This window comes from Anoplopoma fimbria, chromosome 6, assembly GCF_027596085.1.
Source record: "Anoplopoma fimbria isolate UVic2021 breed Golden Eagle Sablefish chromosome 6, Afim_UVic_2022, whole genome shotgun sequence".
Taxonomy (NCBI): domain Eukaryota; kingdom Metazoa; phylum Chordata; class Actinopteri; order Perciformes; family Anoplopomatidae; genus Anoplopoma; species Anoplopoma fimbria.
In genome coordinates, this window is record NC_072454.1 from 3,347,590 (window position 1) to 3,366,943 (window position 19,354).

General features: G+C 37.0%; 1 protein-coding gene across 1 annotated transcript; it reads left to right on the plus strand.

The window, feature by feature from the left end:
• The first annotated feature begins 7,391 nt into the window (after positions 1 to 7,391).
• lnpk (lunapark, ER junction formation factor) lies at positions 7,392 to 18,570 on the plus strand. Its single transcript, XM_054599726.1, is given in 17 exon segments — positions 7,392 to 7,533; positions 9,089 to 9,156; positions 10,109 to 10,150; positions 10,576 to 10,626; positions 10,722 to 10,858; positions 11,032 to 11,090; positions 11,444 to 11,484; positions 11,688 to 11,771; positions 11,866 to 11,917; positions 12,092 to 12,214; positions 12,499 to 12,609; positions 12,893 to 12,940; positions 12,943 to 12,997; positions 13,256 to 13,326; positions 13,563 to 13,733; positions 14,431 to 14,520; positions 15,771 to 18,570. Coding segments are annotated over 16 exon segments (1,377 nt in total). The 5' UTR covers positions 7,392 to 7,533; positions 9,089 to 9,129; the 3' UTR covers positions 15,986 to 18,570.
• Positions 18,571 to 19,354: the final 784 nt, after the last annotated feature.

Genomic DNA, 19,354 nt, shown 5'->3' on the forward strand with positions numbered 1-19,354 from the left:
GGATGATTAAGAATATTTAAAACTAATAAAAAAAGGGGGGGGATGTCTACCCCTTTCTTTAATCCCACATAGTGCAGCTTAGTTGTTACAACCCTGTCATTATAATAAATACACTTAATAGGCTATCTCTGCATCGTGACCTAAGCCCTGGAGGTAAAAACAAAGCAATATTCTGTGAATAAAAGAAAACCTTTTCCCCACATCTCCATTCCCTCCCAACAGAACCACCTCTCAGTATCCTTTGTAAGGGGAGGAAAACTCAGTCTTTGACCTTGAGCCTGCCCAAACTGGCTCTGCTTTTGCGTGCACTCATTGTCATAAGACCTCTTGGATATTTTTCCGACTTGTAAAACCACACCCCGACTTTCAGAGCAAGTTTTCTTCGTTTTAGGAGCTTTACAGGAAGCTGTACTTCAAGGCCCAGTTTGGACATCTATGATGCTGACTTTACAGCCCTTTAAATGTTTGTTTATCTTCTTTGATCCTCAATCTTTTCTCATGAACCCAGACTAAAAAAACATTCACATTAAAGAGATGCTGATTGGTGAGGCATCCATCCCCAATTGTATTGAGAGAATACAGTCGGGTATTCTGCAGCATTGTTAGCAATGACATCAAGGGAGAGAATAAAGCATCAAATGATGTATTTGAAGGAAAAAAATAATTTTACTCACATGATTTTTTTTATAAATCTGTAATTTTGCTGACAACCGTGTCACATGACAGTGATGAACATCTTTATTTTTGTGCTTTTGATTACCAAAAACATTAAAAGGATTGTCATCCATGCAAGAAATGTTGCAGTTTTGATTTTATAACTTGTATAATAACTACCCATATGTTATGATTTTCTATAATCAGCTCAGTATTTCGGAAACTAATCATCTCTTCAACTCTAACAGATTTTTTTAATCTTGAATTTACATTGTTTTTGTTTTGTTTTTAATAATCACCAACACATTTGTAATCTTTATTTTAATATATGCAACGCCTCACTGATTACTGAAGTTTTCCAGACTTTAGTCTCACATAAATCTGATTAATAGAAAATATATCAAGGAAAATATCATCAATACAACAAATAATCTATATTATCACTGGTTATAGCAACAGTGGTGTAGAATGGTAGAAGTGAATTGTATAGTAACAGTATCAGCAGATACATTAACAGCATACGTTTCCGTATAACTACTGACCCGTCACCCTCCATCCATAATCACTGCCTAGTAAGAGTACTAGTCGTTTTAGAAGTCCTACTACCAGCAGTTACATCCATACTGGTAGTAAACAAGTTGTTAACAGCAGCAGAAGTAACAGTATTAGCCGAGCGGTTGTCAGGAGTTTAAATTTATTATCGTGTCCCTAAGAAGTAAGAGCTCAGTGAAAAGAAACCCTTGTGTTCAGGGACTTTCCCAGTTATTGCTCAATAAATGTATGTGTCTAATCAGAAGACGTTTTCCTATTTTATGCATTCACTGGTCACGAGGACTTCTCTGTGAAACACATCAGTGTGTTGTTCTGAAGAAAAGGTCACTAACGCTTAACGGACAGTTATTTTGCTTTCTTATGATGTTCTGGTTTTTACTGTATATAGAGCATGTAATAGGTTGAATTCTGATCACATCAAAGTGCTGCTGAACATAGATGATGTGACAGAAAAGGATTTCCAAACCACTCAATGTTTACGTGGGCTTCTTAACACACGTACAGGCTCAAGTAAAGACCATTTAATGCCACAAAAGGTTAATATTTATTGATAAACACGTTTAAATTTACAATCCAAAGGCCAACCAACAACCTTTGGGCCTAATAAACCAGGCCTTAAACAACAACAATAACTTTAAACTTCACCAAAGCAGGCCTTCCAACCAAAATCAAAATCCTCTCCTTCTGCTCTCCATCTTGTAGTCTATAGCCCGTGGACGTCTCCGCTCAGGTTCATTACTTCATTAGGCTCTGGAGACAGAAGACGACCACAGATTGACAGCGAGGAAACGCCATCAGAGTGGGTTACTGCCTGAATGCCCTTTTGTGTCAGCGTGACTGGCGAAAGAACACTTAGAAACCAGAAGCAGAAAAGAATATTCTTCGGTTTGCATGTGCAAAATCTGCTTTTTAAAAAAGGTGCTTTTAAACATATCACATCCAGACAAGACACATTACCATAAAAAAACACAAAGCAGCTGCATTAGAAGGAGCACCAGGTACTCGATAGTGACGACTAAATCAAGGTTAAATAAACAGAAATAAAAGGCGAGTGCTGAGGTAGCAAGCTGCTGCTTCAGAAAGGAGAAGCCGTAAAGAATCTTAATTAAGCACAACAGGGACAATCGATTTCACAAGGACAAACGAAGAAAAGGCCCTGAGTATGTAGGGGATGTAAATCACAGCCTGCAGTGGCTTTTTGGGAATTTGTTCATACCGCTGTCATGAAATATAATGCTAATGTCAGCATGATAGTTAAGATATATGTATAAATAACAAGCGTTCCCATTTCAAACAAGAGGACATTTTTCCATAGAAGACATTTTCACAGTCCACATTTAAAACAAAAGAAGTGTAAAGAATAAAATGGTGGCTGACTCAGTGTTCAGGGTCCTGCTATAGTTTGTTGTGTTGCACTTTCACACTATCATGGTTTACAGGGACGCTTAAGAAAGGAGCCATCGTTAATGGTAATAAGAACACCTGTTTTTTTCTTGTGACAAATCAGCTGTGAAGAAAATACTACAAATTCTTATTTGCTCATATCGCTGGACAACACAGTCTGTGAAGTAGTAGCAGGAAATGCATCCTATTGGTTTTGCATACAGAGACACAAATTGTCTGAGGACAACTTTCTGTTTTTCGGGAAGACATCATGTCAAAAACAACAGTCCATGTAATCACATTTAGAAAAACTGTCACGATTGTTAGGTTTAGGCTACAAAACCACAACAATAAAAAAGAGAACATGGCGTTGAGCACCGGTCTTTGTTTGTTGGACTCATCCATTTCCCCTCATGCCCAACATGAGAGGTCTTTTGTGGATATTAGATACTTTGTCTCTTGCTCAGACTACTACATAGTCCTGTCCATGCATTTCATTTGTGTGTCTACCATGAATAAGGCTCCTTACTGACATTCCATTGGCGTTATTTTTGTCCTGAATGACAGAAAATGTCTACTTTCAATGTACACAAAACAAAGAGATTTCATTTCGTGACATATTTCACATGATACTGATCTGTGCTGACGTTAAGTTTTTCATCTGACTTGGTCTCGGGTGTCTCAGCAGGTGGGCTGCTACACTTGAAACTTCTCGGTCTTTGTCACAGAATATATGTTTATAGCTCCTCTCACTACACAGGTGTTCACGGATGCTTCTCTGACAAAAAAGAGCTCCGCAAAGCACATTAAAGAGTGACTGTAACTGTGACAGATTGTCAGCGGTGTGGTTTTGTTTCTGGTTACATCTCATACGTTTGGATGATGTGACTTCTAACTTAATGCAGGGCCACAGTGAACTCTCCTGTGAATGTTTAAGTCATTTTGAACAAACATGTAGCCTTGAGATGTGCTTTATGGCAATAATTATGTCATCACAAATAGGCTGAAACAGGAAATTACTTTGGTTTAAAGCAATATTAAAAACCGTGTATGGGGATTATATTGTATAATAGATATTTATGTCTAATAAAATACTTTTAACAGTAAAATAAGATAAGATAAGATAAGATAAGATAATCCTTTATTAGTCCCGCAGCGGGGAAATTTGCAGGCTTACAGCAGCATAGAGTTAAAGTGCACACAAGAGACATAGTAAAGAAAGACAAGATAAAAATAAAAATGAAAATAAAAAAATAAAAATAAAATAAAAAGACAAGTATTATAATAAGCAATAAAAACAGTAGAAAAACACAATAACTGAAATATAATATTCCAAAGTAAATAAATAATAAATCAAAGTAGAGGTCATTATTTTGGGAGAAAGAAACAACAAATCATCTCCAGTGAGTTTTTGTGCTTTTATGTCACAAACTACATCAGCAAAAAATAAAAAATGAGTTTAAAGTGAAATATAATGAACTGAAATCATTTCTAGTATTGGATCAAAATTGATCAGCAAATCTGATTTAGACCAAAGATATTGTCCTGATATTGTGGCCTCATCTTGCTTAAACCATCTGAAATGTCGGAACAGAAACGATAAATATATTTAATAAACTCCACAAAGCTATTAGTGAGATTTAAAAAATATTTACCTATTTTAAGATATGAAAATATTTTAAATATTAAATTAACATTAGTTAACCCTCATCTCTGCGCGCTATATATAAATACATAATGTGGAAATAATTCAAATTATGTAAATAGGTCAAAAAAATCAGGCCTAACATGCAAACTATTTAGTCTGCGTGTTTTTCCTTATTACACCATGTTAAGGGCTTGCTTCTCAAATATATTACAGGCTTATAATAATAATAATAGTTTATAGTTCACCGTGTTTCTTTTAAATCAATCTAAAGTAAACGAACTTTACTGGATTTTGTTTTTAAATCCAATGCAATTGAGTGAAAGAGACAGAAAGTTTTACATTCCGGTGCGTTGAGATGTGAATATAAACACAGACTAAAGAGAGCAAAGACACACATATAAACACACATTAGTTTTCAGTCATAATGAAATGTGAATTACTGGATAATGCAAAAGGAATCCAGCAGAAACGAGGCTCACCTTGTTGGATGAGAGGCCGAGCAGCAGCTGAGTCCAGCCCAGCTTCAAGGCCTGAGAGTCGGCTTGGACATTTGTCCTCAAGCAGGTGTCTCCTTTTCTCTGCCAGACAACTCACTGACTGGCCAGTCCAATAAAAGGTCTAAAACCCCCACAAAAAAAAAAAAAAAAAAAAACTGAAGTGTCTTTGAACCATGTGCCGTCCAGTCCACACAGACAGCAAATGGTGGCATTCAGGGCCTCTTTCATCCTCACTGGGAGCCAATATCAATGCCACAATTACACCAAAACATGGGAATATTAATTAAGATCACAACGCAGATAGATCAGAATTAAGAGACTACATTTGCACAAGTTTCCTACTGTGTTTCTTTTATTATACGATACTGTATTCTTAATGATCTTGTTCAATTTCACTTTCATTTTTGCTGCAGAACGAAACCTGTTATAAATGTAATTTATACTTATGCACAAACAGTCTGGGTACCAATCAAGAAATACAATGCTTTTCAAAATAAGATACATATAAATTAAATCTGTTAATTATCTCGCCTGCTCATCTTATTAAAACACACAAACCAGCTGATTCCATCTCTACTTTTGACATAAAATATGATGTGATAACTATTTGGTGTGACTCTGCAAAATCCACTTTACACACACACACACACACACACACACACACACACACACACACACACACACACACACACACACACACACACACACTAGGGCCTACTTTGTGGTATATTTAAAAAAAAAGGGTCCCTCTTTTCATTTTCATAGTGTTTAATTCATTATGGGTTAATGAAACGGAAATAACATCAGCATCAAGATAAACCATAATACACATAATGTGTTTGTGTTTGTGTGTGTGTGTGTGTGAGAGAGAGGGAGATATAGAGGGAGATGGGGGAGAAAAGAGAGAGAGAGAGAGTTTTATTAGGCTCATAACTCATTGGTCTCCAGAGGAAGCTGTGAGCATTCAAGCTGAAGGCCAAATCTCTGCACACTGCAGCCTAATCCGAAACAGCTCAGCTGGGAGCTGAGAAAATGCAGCCGAGAGATATTCCAGAGATTCAGAGTCTTCACAACATTTGGAAACCCTCACACATGTGTGTTTGAGGAGGCTGTTCATTTATTTTGGTCTTTGACTTCCTGCAGCCCAGATTAATTTATGGATATGTGATATTCACTAAAAGGAAAAACAAAATTCTGAACTATAAATCAGTTTTTTTCTGTTGTGTGGTCTCAAAACACTGCACATTGCCTCACCAAAAAGCAATTATTGTTGGAATAACAACTACTTTTAAAAGGTGTTGCTGTTTAGCTCGAAAGGAAATGTTGAATTATTACATTTAAGATATTTTAGAGATGATATTATTAAATAAAAAATTACATGGAGAGATTCATAATAATGCCAAAAATACCATTAATTGTTAAATTGAAAATGTGATGTTATTATAGCTTAGTGACGAACATATCTAACATTATAATGAATGCCCACGGGGAATAATAAAATGTGTGCGACATCTAGTGGTGAAAGGGTGACTCGCATCTTAACATTTGATTTTTTTTTTTGCCAGACTTTTCTTTATTTGCTGTTCATTTTTTATTATTTGATTATGTACACAATCAGTTTTTGCTGGTGGTAAAATGCTGGAGACTGGAATGAATTATGCTCCATGAAAGTTCATAGAATAAAATTAATATATATATATATGTATGTATTTATTTATGTATATATTTATTATTATTTATTATTGATAAATAATAAATAAATACAATAATAAATAATAAATGTTATGATGTGTTATGATGTGTGATGTTATGTGATGTGTGATGTTATGATGTGTTATGAATAAATAACAAATAATAAATGTTAATAAATGTTATTATTTATAAATATTATTCATTATTTATTTATATATATATATATGTATATTATATATATAATATATATATATATACAGTACCAGTCAAAGTTTGGACACACCTTCTCATTCAATGGTTTTTCTTTATTTTTATTTTTATTTTTTCTACATTGTAGATTAATATTGAAGACATCCAAACTATGAAGGAACACATATGGAATTATGTGGTAAACAAACAAATGCTCAACAAACCAGAATATGTTTTATATTTTAGATTCTTCAAAGTAGTTGAATGAGAAGGTGTGTTCAATTTTTTGACTGGTTCTGTATATATGTATTTATTTATATATATATATTATATTTATTATATATATATATATATATATATATATATATATATATATATATATATATATATATACCAGTCAGTACCAGTCAAAAGTTTGGACACACCTTCTCATTCAATGGTTTTTCTTTATTTTTAGACATCCAAACTATGAAGGAACACATATGGAATTATGTGGTAAACAATGTGATTTATATATATATATAAATCACATTTTTATTATATTATTTTTAATCTTACATTAAATTTATATTTTTATATTTTACATTTTATGTAACATACATATTTCATAAAATGTTACAAATTCCTTTATTTTTTTTTAAATTATATTTATTTCTAAGAGTATAAGTTTCAGACATCCGGACAAAAAAGGCCAGAAAGAACTACAACGCAAAGCCCTCTGGGAAACAAAAAAAATCAACCTCTGCTCCCGGGGGGTTTGACGTCGTGCGTAAGATTACGTCATCACGTCGCGCCTCCCCGCTAGCTCTCTTCTGATTGGCTGTGGAGCTGTCCCGTTCAGCTAGCAGCGTCAGTGTTGTAGTTCCAGCTGTAACTCCACTAAATGGCCGGCTGGCTCACACGTAAACACCGCCAGATGTAAGTATGTATTAAAAAGAAAGCCCTTAAGAAGAACAACCTTAAATACAGTGTGTTACACGTGACCATGCCAGCCTGTTATTGTTATTGTGCTAGCTAGCTGAGTTAGCATATGCTAGCTGTTGCCTGCAGACAGCACTGGCAGCTAACATTAGCATCCATGCTAACTGTAAAGGTGTATTAAGCATTAAGCATGTTCCTGCAGATAGCTTTGAGTTGTAACATGTTATATCATTATATATACATGCATATCATTAATATCTTTTATGTGTTTTACTGTATCAGCTTAGACAGATCACAAGTAGAGATAAAGACCTTTTTAATGCAAAGTATTGGAGTGTAAATGTGGTTTATAGGAGTGCAAAGCATGCAAGCTGTTTGCAAATGTATAAAAAGCAAATTAGTTAGTAGATTTAGGAAGATATGCACTTAGTAATTTAAAATGTGAAGTCCAGGATGTATGCTGTTACTGCTTAAAGTCATGTTATGGAAAACACTGCACATTACATTACAGGTTTCTGAATTTATTAATTTTCAGAAAGAGAGGAGGAAGTATAAAAGAGCTACAAATGAAGAGAAATCTGAAGTTGCCTTTTTTTTAAATTACATTCAGCCAACATCTTTCTGTGAACGAAGATCTGACCCATTGATGAGTCAGAAGTAAATGTGTTTACACAAACAGGGTTGATTGATTACTGACAAGTCAATCAGTTGTGAATCTGTGTCGTCTGTGAGCCTCACCAATACATTACATTACATTACAGTCATTTAACAGATGCTTTTATCCAAGGCGACTTACAATAAGTGTATTCAACATAGGTATTCAAGAGAACTACTAGTCACCAGAAGTCATAAGTGCATCTCCTTTCTTAAACAAGCATCTTAAAGCATAAACCAGAGCAAAAGTACAGAAACAAACTAATATGAATACAATAAGTGCAACAGACTAATACGAGTACAATAAGTGCAACAGACTAATATGAATACAGTAAGTGCAACAAACTAATATGAATACAATAAGTGCAACAGACTAATATGAATATAATAAGTGCAACAGACTAATATGAATACAATAAGTGCAACAACAGGGCTTGACCGTGGCCTGGAGATAGGCACATGGTTTCTTATAATCTTTTCTCTTGCTGTAATGAAAGCTGTGATACAACAACAGCAGACAAACGAGGGACTTCAAGCATGTGTAAAAATGACTGAATCATGGTCTGATAGGTCATAGTTTAACTTATTTCACAGTTGTTTTATTGGCCATGTAGAATAAACAGCCCGTCAGTGCAGAATATGTCATTTGAAATAAACTACGTCTTTGTTGTGTTCTTTTAGTTATACAAGGAGCCGTAAGCAAAGATTGCTTAGTAAATCCACAGCAACAATGGCAAGCATTGTAAATAGTTTTTCTATAGGGATCTTGCTAAATCCTGTGATGACGTAAGCGGGTTTAATTTCAAAGCAAGGCTTAAATGTGGAGTTTGACATCAGCAGCATAAATTGTTTGACTGTAGCCAGGATCATGTGCTAAAAGAGACTTTCTGTTCCATAGTGAACCAAAGGAACAGGAGGAGACTACTGTAATTTACAGAGATGGGGGCCCTGATATCCCGATGGAAGGTAAGTGGATGAGAGGAATGCTAAGAAAAACACTTCAGGTTTAAGTACAAAACAAGAAAGGGAAATCAAGGAGTTAACAGGGCACAATACAGACACCATGCAAGATAAGAACAACAGTTATGAGGCAAGACTAATACAGGTTTCAAATCTTAATGAAAGTCTTTTTTAAGACGATAGTAAAACTGATGTTGTTGGCCGAGCTTTTCATGGAGAAAGCTGGGACCGACATCTAAAAGTTTCACTTTCATAACAGGGATTTAAGATGGCTGATATTTGGCATGGGGCCAAGTCTTGCAGTGCATCAGCCAGTATTCATGAAATCTTAACAGCAGTTCCAAAATATACAAGCAGCAATTGTATATAGACAGAAATCAATAAGCCTCTGCTCCTTTTCTTATTATTTGAACAACTGAATAACTTTACTTCACAAGCCGTGAACAGTGAGACAAAAACTAAGTTCCCAACACTGAATCTTAATAGATTTGTTCTTGTATTCTACTTAAGTGATGAAAGTAGGTGAGATGATGTCGACACAGTGAACCCTGCACCCGAGCTAAATGAAGTTCATGTGCTATTTTAAGACATACTGGAGAAGTCAAAGTGAAAAGGAGGGACAGAGCCAGAGAGGGTTAGAAATAGAAAGTTGAACACTTAGGTTTTTGAATTTATTAATTTTCAGAAAGAGAGGAGGAAGTATAAAAGAGCTACAAATGAAGAGAAATCTGAAGTTGCCTTTTTTTTTTAAATTACATTCAGCCAACATCTTTCAGTGAACGAAGATCTGACCCCTTGATGAGTCAGAAGTAAATGTGTTTACACAAACAGGGTTGATTGATTACTGACAAGTCAATCAGTTGTGAATCTGTGTCGTCTGTGAGCCTCACCAATACTTTGTCTGTTAATTTGACTGATGAACCCGATGGTGATTTTCTGATCTTTATCCTCATTCCAGACGAAGCCAACCACAGTTGAGCAGCTGGAGAACATTGACAAGGTACTGACTAAACTCTGTCTCTGATTTCTGTCTTTCTTAGTCACTCAGTATCTCTGTGTTTCTTGTATAGATTGAGTGCAGTCAAATGCTGCATGCATGCCCAGTTTGCATTTTAGTTTCTCATAATGAAGATGTACAGTAATACAATCAATCAGGGATCTTTCTCAAAAGCAGAATGATTGAATTACGGGATGATCACACTGAGCACGAGGCAGGAATGTCCTCAATCCTGCTTCATGAGAAAGGTCACTAATGTACTGAAGATGGAACCTGAAACTCATATTCGGAGAACGAATAGAACTTTAAATTAAGGAAATAGATTTCCTGCAAACTCCCAATTGGTGAGCTCTAAACCTAACGTATGATTACTTGAGATTCTTTGCACACTGTTTAAATAACCTTTAACCTCCATGTTTCCCTTGTAGGAGATCCAAGAGCTGGAGGAGTTCAGGGCCAAAAACCAACGTCTGCAAAAGGTAGAGTCGGAAAAACATCCAGGATGTGAAGAGATATTCTGGATTTGCTGTTTCTTCTCTCTCACCGTGTTGTTTTTACGTGGATATGTCTGCAGCTGTGGGTCGGCCGGTTGCTCTTCTACTCGTCAGTCATGTACCTGATGACCTCTCTGGTGGTGTACTGTCTCTACCTACCTGAACAATGGTTGCAGAGAATAGCCATGGCCCTGCCGTTCTTCATATACCCTGTGCTGTGAGTGCTCACGTTGTTTTACAATATCCTTCACAACCATCTTCAATCTAGTATTAATTTAATACCCTGTTCCTTCTATGCATAATAACGTTAGTTAACAAGTTTGAATCTGAAGCTGATGATTAAGAGCAGCATCTATATCCTGGCTTTTTCTTTTTCTTCCTCGTCATCAGGGTGTGGTTCATCAGGAAGTTGTTGGTCTTTCTGTTTTCCAAACGCACTGAGAGAAACAGTAAGTTGTTCATCTATCCATCCAGCTAACACAACACAACACAACACAAAACTGTTGTTGCTTTTAGAACTCACCAAATGTCTGTGCATTGTTACAGAATTTTATGACCTCTGTTTCCCCGTTGTGCACTCAAACTCATGGAATAGTACCATATGAAAGTGCTTTGATTTTACAGTTTGCTCTTTAATTCAAACATGGCATTTGTGTTCTAAACATAAAAATGTAATCACTACATGGCATGATGAACTGCACATAATAAACATGAGTATACACCATTTCCAAATATGTTTGACATAGTATATTTTACTGGATTTAGATTAAACTGATAAAAAATTCTGCTCCTTTTTTTCTAGATGATAAATTGGAAGATTTAAAGGTTTCCAAAAAAAAGATTGTAAGTATCCAATTTTTCACCCTTATCATTTAATATATGTGTCTTTTACTGACTTGTTCAAAGAGAGTTGGGATGTTATGTAGTGGGGGAATTTTACAAGATTTGGGTTATGCTAATCATAAAATGATACTGGCCAAGTTTATCTCCAGGGTTCATTTGTGTTTTAACTAACAGACTAAACTTTCCCTTGTTTGCGTTCACAGCTGGAGGAAGTGATGGAAACAGAAACATACAAAAACGCCAAACTCATCCTGGAACGTTTTGATCCCGACGCTAAGAAGAAGGCTGTGAGTGCTGTTTTTTGTTTTTGCTGTATCATTGTTTTTTAGTGGTTTTTTTTGTTTGACTTTGTTTTTATTTTTTTTTTCTGTTATGTTGTAGGAGCTGGAGTCCACTCCAGTGCGTCCTCAGATGACACCCAGGCCAGGACAAGGTATGACACACATCAGTACACGACAAATAGATAAATCACGTTTTAAATTTGTTGAGTAGTGCTGAAGATGAGAGCTATGAAAATGTATTCCTTCTCACTAAAGATCGGATTGCAACATCAAATTCTTTATCTGAAAATGACCAAATTCTGTTATAATTCCTCTCCTGTTTGCAGAGATCCGACAGAGAGGGATGCAAATGAGACCCATGATGACCCCGATGGGCACCCCGGGCACAATGGCAATGACTCCCCTACCTGGAGCTCGGCCCCCATTGGGACCAGGGGGCACACCTGTGGGTAAGGGGGCCAAACAGAGATACTTAACACTAAGTATGACGAAGCATCACAGTTTGTAAGTGCATCAGCTTTGATGCTGGTCCCACAAAGCACCGTGAGTTTGCCGTGAGAGCTTGTCACTTGTGTTCTTCCGCTGAGGAGTATTACAGGTCCATGGAGATTCTCAGATTCTGGCCGAAGCACTGAATCAAAGGCAACTGGACTGAACAGAACGCCCAGTTGCCTTTGACTTGGTTGTTTTAGACATGTGTATACGTCTTTACATCGTGTCGCTCTCCCTACAGAACCTGTTCCTCTCTCAGCTCCAGGAGGACCACCGGAGAGATCTGCTCTGTCGCCCTCCGTGTTCCAGGGGGCAATACCCAGGACCCCCTGCTCTCCTATTCCAGGAGTAGGTAGGTCGTAAAGCCTCTGAATGCACCGTGCAATGAATGCTTCTACTTGTGCATTAAAAAGAAACAGCTGCTGTGGCTGGATTCTGCAGTCTTAGTTGGGTTTTCCAAGATCCATGCGGTGAATTTAGGCTCCAACTCTGCACATAATTATGAGTCTGTGAACTGAAATGTAAAAACCTTGAATCTCATTGAAATGTGCTATAATATTTCTGGATTAGAGAAGATCAGTCCATTCTTCTGTGTGTTTTTGTCTATTCATTTCCATCTGCCTTTTCTTTTAAAGGCATGCACCCACCAGGTCCTCCATTAGCAAGACCCATCCTGCCCAAAGACAGGGAGCCGTGGACCGAGTCATTGAATACCTGGTCGGGGACGGACCACAGAACAGGTAAAGACCCTTCTGTGGGAGTAGCTTCTAACTTACACCCAAACTCATATTCTCATTTAACAGTCTGCAGATTCCTATATGTTAACTTTTGATTGAAAAGTAAAGTACATGCTGTGGGGAACAGGTAATCACTGACACAAGTAGAAGAGGAAGATGAATGGAAATGAACTTTTACTCAATAACTCCTTGAATGTAATGAACATTGCAAAAGTATTTGATCAAACAGTGTCTGACTCTTTCCCTCCTTCCTTCTTATAGATATGCTTTGATCTGCCAGCAGTGCTTTTCTCATAACGGCATGGCTCTGAAAGAAGAGTTTGAATATCTCGGTAAGAACAGAAACACACCATTGCATTTAAAGAGAAAAAACATTTTGATTGAAAGAGAACACAATGCAAATGTTTGAGATTAGACTCTTCAGGAAGTTATTATAATGCAGATTGGAATCATGAATTTCAATACTTGGGCTTTGCAGGTTTGTAAAATTATACAATCTCTCCTTCTAATCTCTCTCTTTCTTGTTTTCTTTCTTTCTCTTTTCTTTGTATACGTCCATTCCCCTCAGCGTTCCGTTGTGCGTACTGCTACTTCCTGAATCCGGCCAGGAAGACCCGCCCTCAGGCTCCCAGGCTTCCAGAGTTCAGCTACGAGAGGAGGCTGCGGGCAGAATCGCGTTCCCCTGGACCAACGCCGCGTACTGGGACAGACACGGAGGAGAGTGCACCCCCCTCTGGAGGTACTGGAAAAAAACAAAAAACACAGATGCCAGCAAGACAAGGTCTCCTCACCGTTCTGTGCATCTTAATGTTACTTACTCCATGTCTTAACCGCTCGTGTTAAAGTCTTCAGTTGACCTTTTCTCATTAGTTTGTGTTTGATTCTTTCCCCAAACATTAATGATGTCGACTTCTACCCTCATATAGTTGTTAGTGAGCAAGGAGCCAGCAGAGGTGAGACACCCCCACCTTCAAATATCACCATCCTCTTTGCTAAAGGAAGCAACAGAGTTTTTAAGAAATTGTTATGTTAGAACTGCTAGAAATACGACTAGCATGAGATAATCTCTCAATATGATTAATCATGTTTTTTACCAGATTAAATCAGTTGAAAAAATTCAATTGTTTCCTTTTAGGTGCAGACAACCTTCTTGTTTGTTGTCATGGTGGTCGAACACAAACTAGTAACCAGAAATAATGCTAATTTCTTAGCTTGCTCTCTTTTGATCGTCTGCAGAGGGGCGTGCCAGTTACAGAGTGTATGTCTTACCCAAATAATAGTTGGTATACTTATTACAAATGTATTCTTGCAGTAATCAGGCAAGTACAACAGTATACAACAGCAACAGTGACGTACCTCACCACATTTCCTGAGTCCGACCTGTGAGCACACTAACCGTGTTGCGTTGTAGTGACCAGTGGCTTTCTTGCCTCTAGCCAAGGCTCCGGCTCCGTGGAAATTGGTCCACAGTTTCCGGATCCAGCAGAATCCAACGAACCCTCAGAACCGACCCCTGCAGAGTCCAGGTTCCCCTCCTCTCCCTGCACTGTCTGACGCGGCTTAATTTAAACTTGATTACCCCAGAATGGATCCATTTTCTCCGCTGTAGAATCCATAACACGGTAGAACGGCCCAATGCCAACAACAATCTGCTCCCTCTAATCACACTAAAAAGCTCTAAAGGCTGAGAGAGTTATTGGATGTTTTTTTGTATCAGACCTGGGTCCAGCAGTGTTTCCAAATACATTTGATTTTATTCAGAGAATTCAAATGAATCTGGCAAAGTTTAGAAAAACACAGACACTAAACGACTGATCTGTTGTTGTCTGAATTGTCCTGAATCTTAAACATTTGTTCAGCAAATTTAGGATAAAAAAATACTCTTGTTTGACCCAGATCTGGTGTTTACTGTGTGCACAAAATACACTTCAGAATTGATTGATTTGCTCTCCTATCTCCAAAAGTTAATGTCTAAAGTTAAAAGTAAAATCTCAGAGTTTGTGCCTGGTCACTTCATGTAAAAAAAATCCTTATTTATATTTCTATATTTCTATGATCATTCAACCCCCAATCAGACAAAATGTATTTCTTTAGGTAAACTTTTTTAATATAAAAGCTCCAATTAGTGGTTTTAATCTTAACTTAAGTAGATTTCTACAAATCCCAGTTGTCATTAGAGTGCCCAATACTTTCTTATGATCTTCATGTTGCTCATCCCATTATTAAGGTCCCATTTTTATCTTGTATTTAAAGTAAGTATCTTAGTTCTTTTGCATTCAGATCTGAATTTCAGTCCAGCAGGTGACGTGTGTCATGTGATTTTCCTTAGAAGCCGCCTCCTGTAATAATGGTGTATTTAGGTTGAGAATCCTATTTCATTTTTAGATCCACAGTGACACACACTAAGCTTTACATTAAGATCCAATGATTCTGGTGTTGATTGTGATGATGAAAGGGGTTTTGTTTGAGTTGAACGGAGACATCTTTTGGTTTTAATTATCCTCCTGAAGGCGGTGTCGTTGGATAAGAGGAGGGAGATTTTAAGAGATGTTCTTAACGCCTCTTACGCTCTCCACTTCTCCCAACCATAACAAAGGGAATGCTTTAAATTGTCTTTGATTTCACCACTGATTTTAACTCCCAACAACCAATCGTGTGTTGCATTGCGAACTATTCACACTGTCTGAGACGCTCACTCTTTTCTCTCACACGTCACTGTTCTGTCTATTCATTTACTGCTCATATACACGTCCTAACTTGCATTTCTTCCCCTCAGATGAGAGAGAGTTGGGGGAAGACGAAGGACCCACTAAAGAAGTAGAGAGTGAGAGCCAATCAGAGGAGCAGCAGCCGCCACAGCAGCAGCAGCAGCAGGAGGAGGAGGAAGAGGTGGAGGAAGAGGAGGAAGAAAAAGTGGTCCAGGAGGAGGAAGAGATGGAAGTAGAGCAGAGTCACAGCGGCCCCCGTGAGACCGAGTCTCAGCCATCGTAGTGGCAGAGAGTCCAGCAGAGGACCGGGGACGCCGGTCCAAACGGGAGGTGTTGGTACTGGGCCATGATAGACAGGTGGCATTTTAAAGCAATATAAGTGGACAAGGATTGTCACCAAACAGCTGTTTGATTATATTGTTCTTCCTAGCAACCAAAAAAAACGACATCACACTTGTGTCAGTTTGTAGATTATGCAGATGATGTGTAAAATGGTGTGTATTCTGAGTTAATGCATCATATTCATCACACATTAAAGTAGAATTGTCCCACGATATTGCCTAAAATGAAGCCAACGTATGATGGCCTTAACTGCTGGGTTTGGTTCACTGGGAAGGTGTCGGATTGATGATTGTAGTTTAAATCCTGAAGCTGTTTCTGGAGAGAGCAGTCTGCTGCTGATGTTGCTCTAGAAGTGTTGAATAACCTAGTTATGTTTTCAGTATTGTTTGATTCACACTCTGAGGTTGTTTTAGGTTGTATTTAGTTGGCTGGCTGCTGTATGATTTGTTAATGATAAATTGTGATTTTTAGATAGAACTGCTGGTTCACAAATGTCCTCAGTTGTAGCAAAAACATGCTGAAATCTGAAATCTCCTGATTCTTTATTTTGCTGACTCTCCACCCAGTGTGGTGTTTCAAGTTATTTATTGTTTTGTTGGGTTGTTAGAAACACATTAAAGCAAACAAAAAGCATCTTAAGACGCTCCTATTGTAAACCAGGACATCAAAGTTTCAAGATACTGCTTTAGCCGTCTTTGTCTTGTCTTTTTAATCCCCCATACAAGCTCATAGCCTGCTATTAAAACATCTAAGATACATTTGTAATACTGACATTATACCAACCACTGACAAATCTTATTTCTCTTCATTTTAAAGTTTTTTTTAATACTGACATTTTATATTTTATTCCTCTGGATTTTAGTTATTTTTTTTAATGATGTTTTAGCAGCTCGTCCCAGACAAGTGGTATCTGGGAAATGAGCAGTTACCCAGAAAACTGCAGTGTGTGCAGTTCTCCTCGTTAGCTGCACTCAGATCTGCAATTAAATCCACCATACTCACCAAAAGTCTAAAAGTCTCCACATTGATGCCTTTGTTTCCTCTTTGTCGTTGAGGAAAGTTACATGAAATCCAGCCAACTTTTATCAGCAGCAAATTATCTTCACCTATGTTAAAATGTCCCACTTTATTACTTCAGTAAAACAGTGTGCAACACCCAATCACTGAACTCAACAACGTGTGTTTTTAGCAGAGGTGCATGTTTGTCTGGAGACTATTTTAAATGTGTGGTTAAAAACCATTCAGTATAACCCCGCTGCTTTATGTGAGCTCTTCATGTCTTATTTCTCTTGACATTTATTCTTCAGCACATTTTTTGGAGAACCTCTACAATTAGGTTTTTATACAGACCTTTCTTTAAAGAGGGGCGTGTCTACCTACGCTAGTTTAGTAGCTTGAGGATAGCATCAGTGTTGATGAGCGAAGGAGCTTCTGAACAAACTGAACTAAACTTTTTGAAGAGCTAAAACTGCCAGTTCATCTCTATCTGGTTATTGCCAATCTTAGTCCTTCGTAGGATTATTATAAATGATCATTATTTGCCAAATGCACTGTTATGTCACCTGTATTTCCTGACGTCATTTGCACTGAGTGTCTCTTTGTATTTATTTGGCCGCATTGTGTTTTTATCTGTTGGGGTATTGCTGCACTGTTTTGGTTTTAAACATTTCGAGGAGTAATCACTTTTTAAAAGCATCGGTAGCATTGGTAGAACTATATAGGGATGTGTTTTCTCCTTTTTGATTACATTCTGTTTTAAATGTGTGCACTCTCAGTAGGTACTTTGTGTGTGCCTACTGTTATTTACATGAGTTAACAGTGTAATCTGCACTATGTCTACCTACCGTAGCAACATAAGAATTAAGGTTTATTTGGCCAGCACTAGCACATTGTGTTTTTGACAACAATTTCCTCTTTTGTTATTAAATAGAACCAGGAGAACGAGTGTCTATGCAAATGTAAATATGTGGCATCAGCTGCGTCGTACAGATGTGGAACTAGAAACACACACAGGCTAAGTGGACTAAATACTCTTGAGGTGTACAACGACAACACATTCAATTCTTTTTTATATGTATTTAAATGTGTTTTTAGTTTTGGATTTTCACACTAATTGTGTGTGTTTCTAGTTACTGGTTTGAATCTGTACTTCGCAGCAGAAGTGCTTTTGGACAAAACGTTTGTTGAATGTTGAGGAGAAACCGTGTGATGAATTGAAAGACTCCACAGCTTGACGTTCAGATCTTTGATGGCACGAGTGTTTACAAGCTTTTATATCCCACATAATTAACCTGCTATTGATAAAAAATATGCTGAACGTTCTAAATATGAATCTGTCACTTATATTTCATATTTTAAAAAAAAACGTCTCAGATTCTGCTTTGTCTCCTGCACAGACTGGCTTTATACCTGTTCACTTTGCATTTGTACTTTTTGTTTTGCTCTGCTAGATTTCTCAGTTACCTTTCTGCCAACGCTGGCTGTGGTTAAGTGTGCGCATGGCACGCCTAATAAAAGTTTTAAAACAAGGAAGGAAGCCGATAGTTGTGGTTCTTAAACGCTCTCCATGTCCGACATACAGATTGATTTAGTTTTGGTCGAAATTGAAATGAGTTAAGGTGAGAACATTTAGATTTTCTCAGTCTATAACCAACGTGTGTCGTTCTTTGAATCCTAATCATCAACACAGTGTTTTGTCCTAAAATTAGTTTGTCAAGAGAAATGTGACCTACAAAGTTTACAGTCATGACTATAAGTTTGTTTTCCTTTTAAGTAATAAGCCAGTTATATACAATACAATACATTATAATACAACAATACAACAATAAAAATGTATAAAATACACAAATAATGTATTTTATATATCACTCTTTCACGTCTACAAAACTGCAAATATATATTTATATAAAAAAACCAACAAATGATCAATTCAATATTACAGCAGAACTTTATTGTATTAATAAACCAAACTGAATCGTTTTTTGTCATAAGGAATCACAGCTGCAAAATAAATCAAGTTGCCTTCAGGCAGCAACACCGCAGCTGAGATATTGCTTTTGTTATGTCACTGTTTATTTTATTTACTTTGTTACGAATCACACAATTCTTATCAGCTTTAATCCCAAAGGATAAACAATTATTTACTTGTTTAATCAAATGATCACTTTCATGTCAGGTTTGGTAACTTAGTAAAACTCAATAGCCTTCGTTGACTCCACATTTACCAGAAACTCTTCGTTGTTTTATACAGATTTTCACTGAAAAATGTAACAGCAGATCAGTTTAAACTGCTTTTCAATCCACAGTCGGA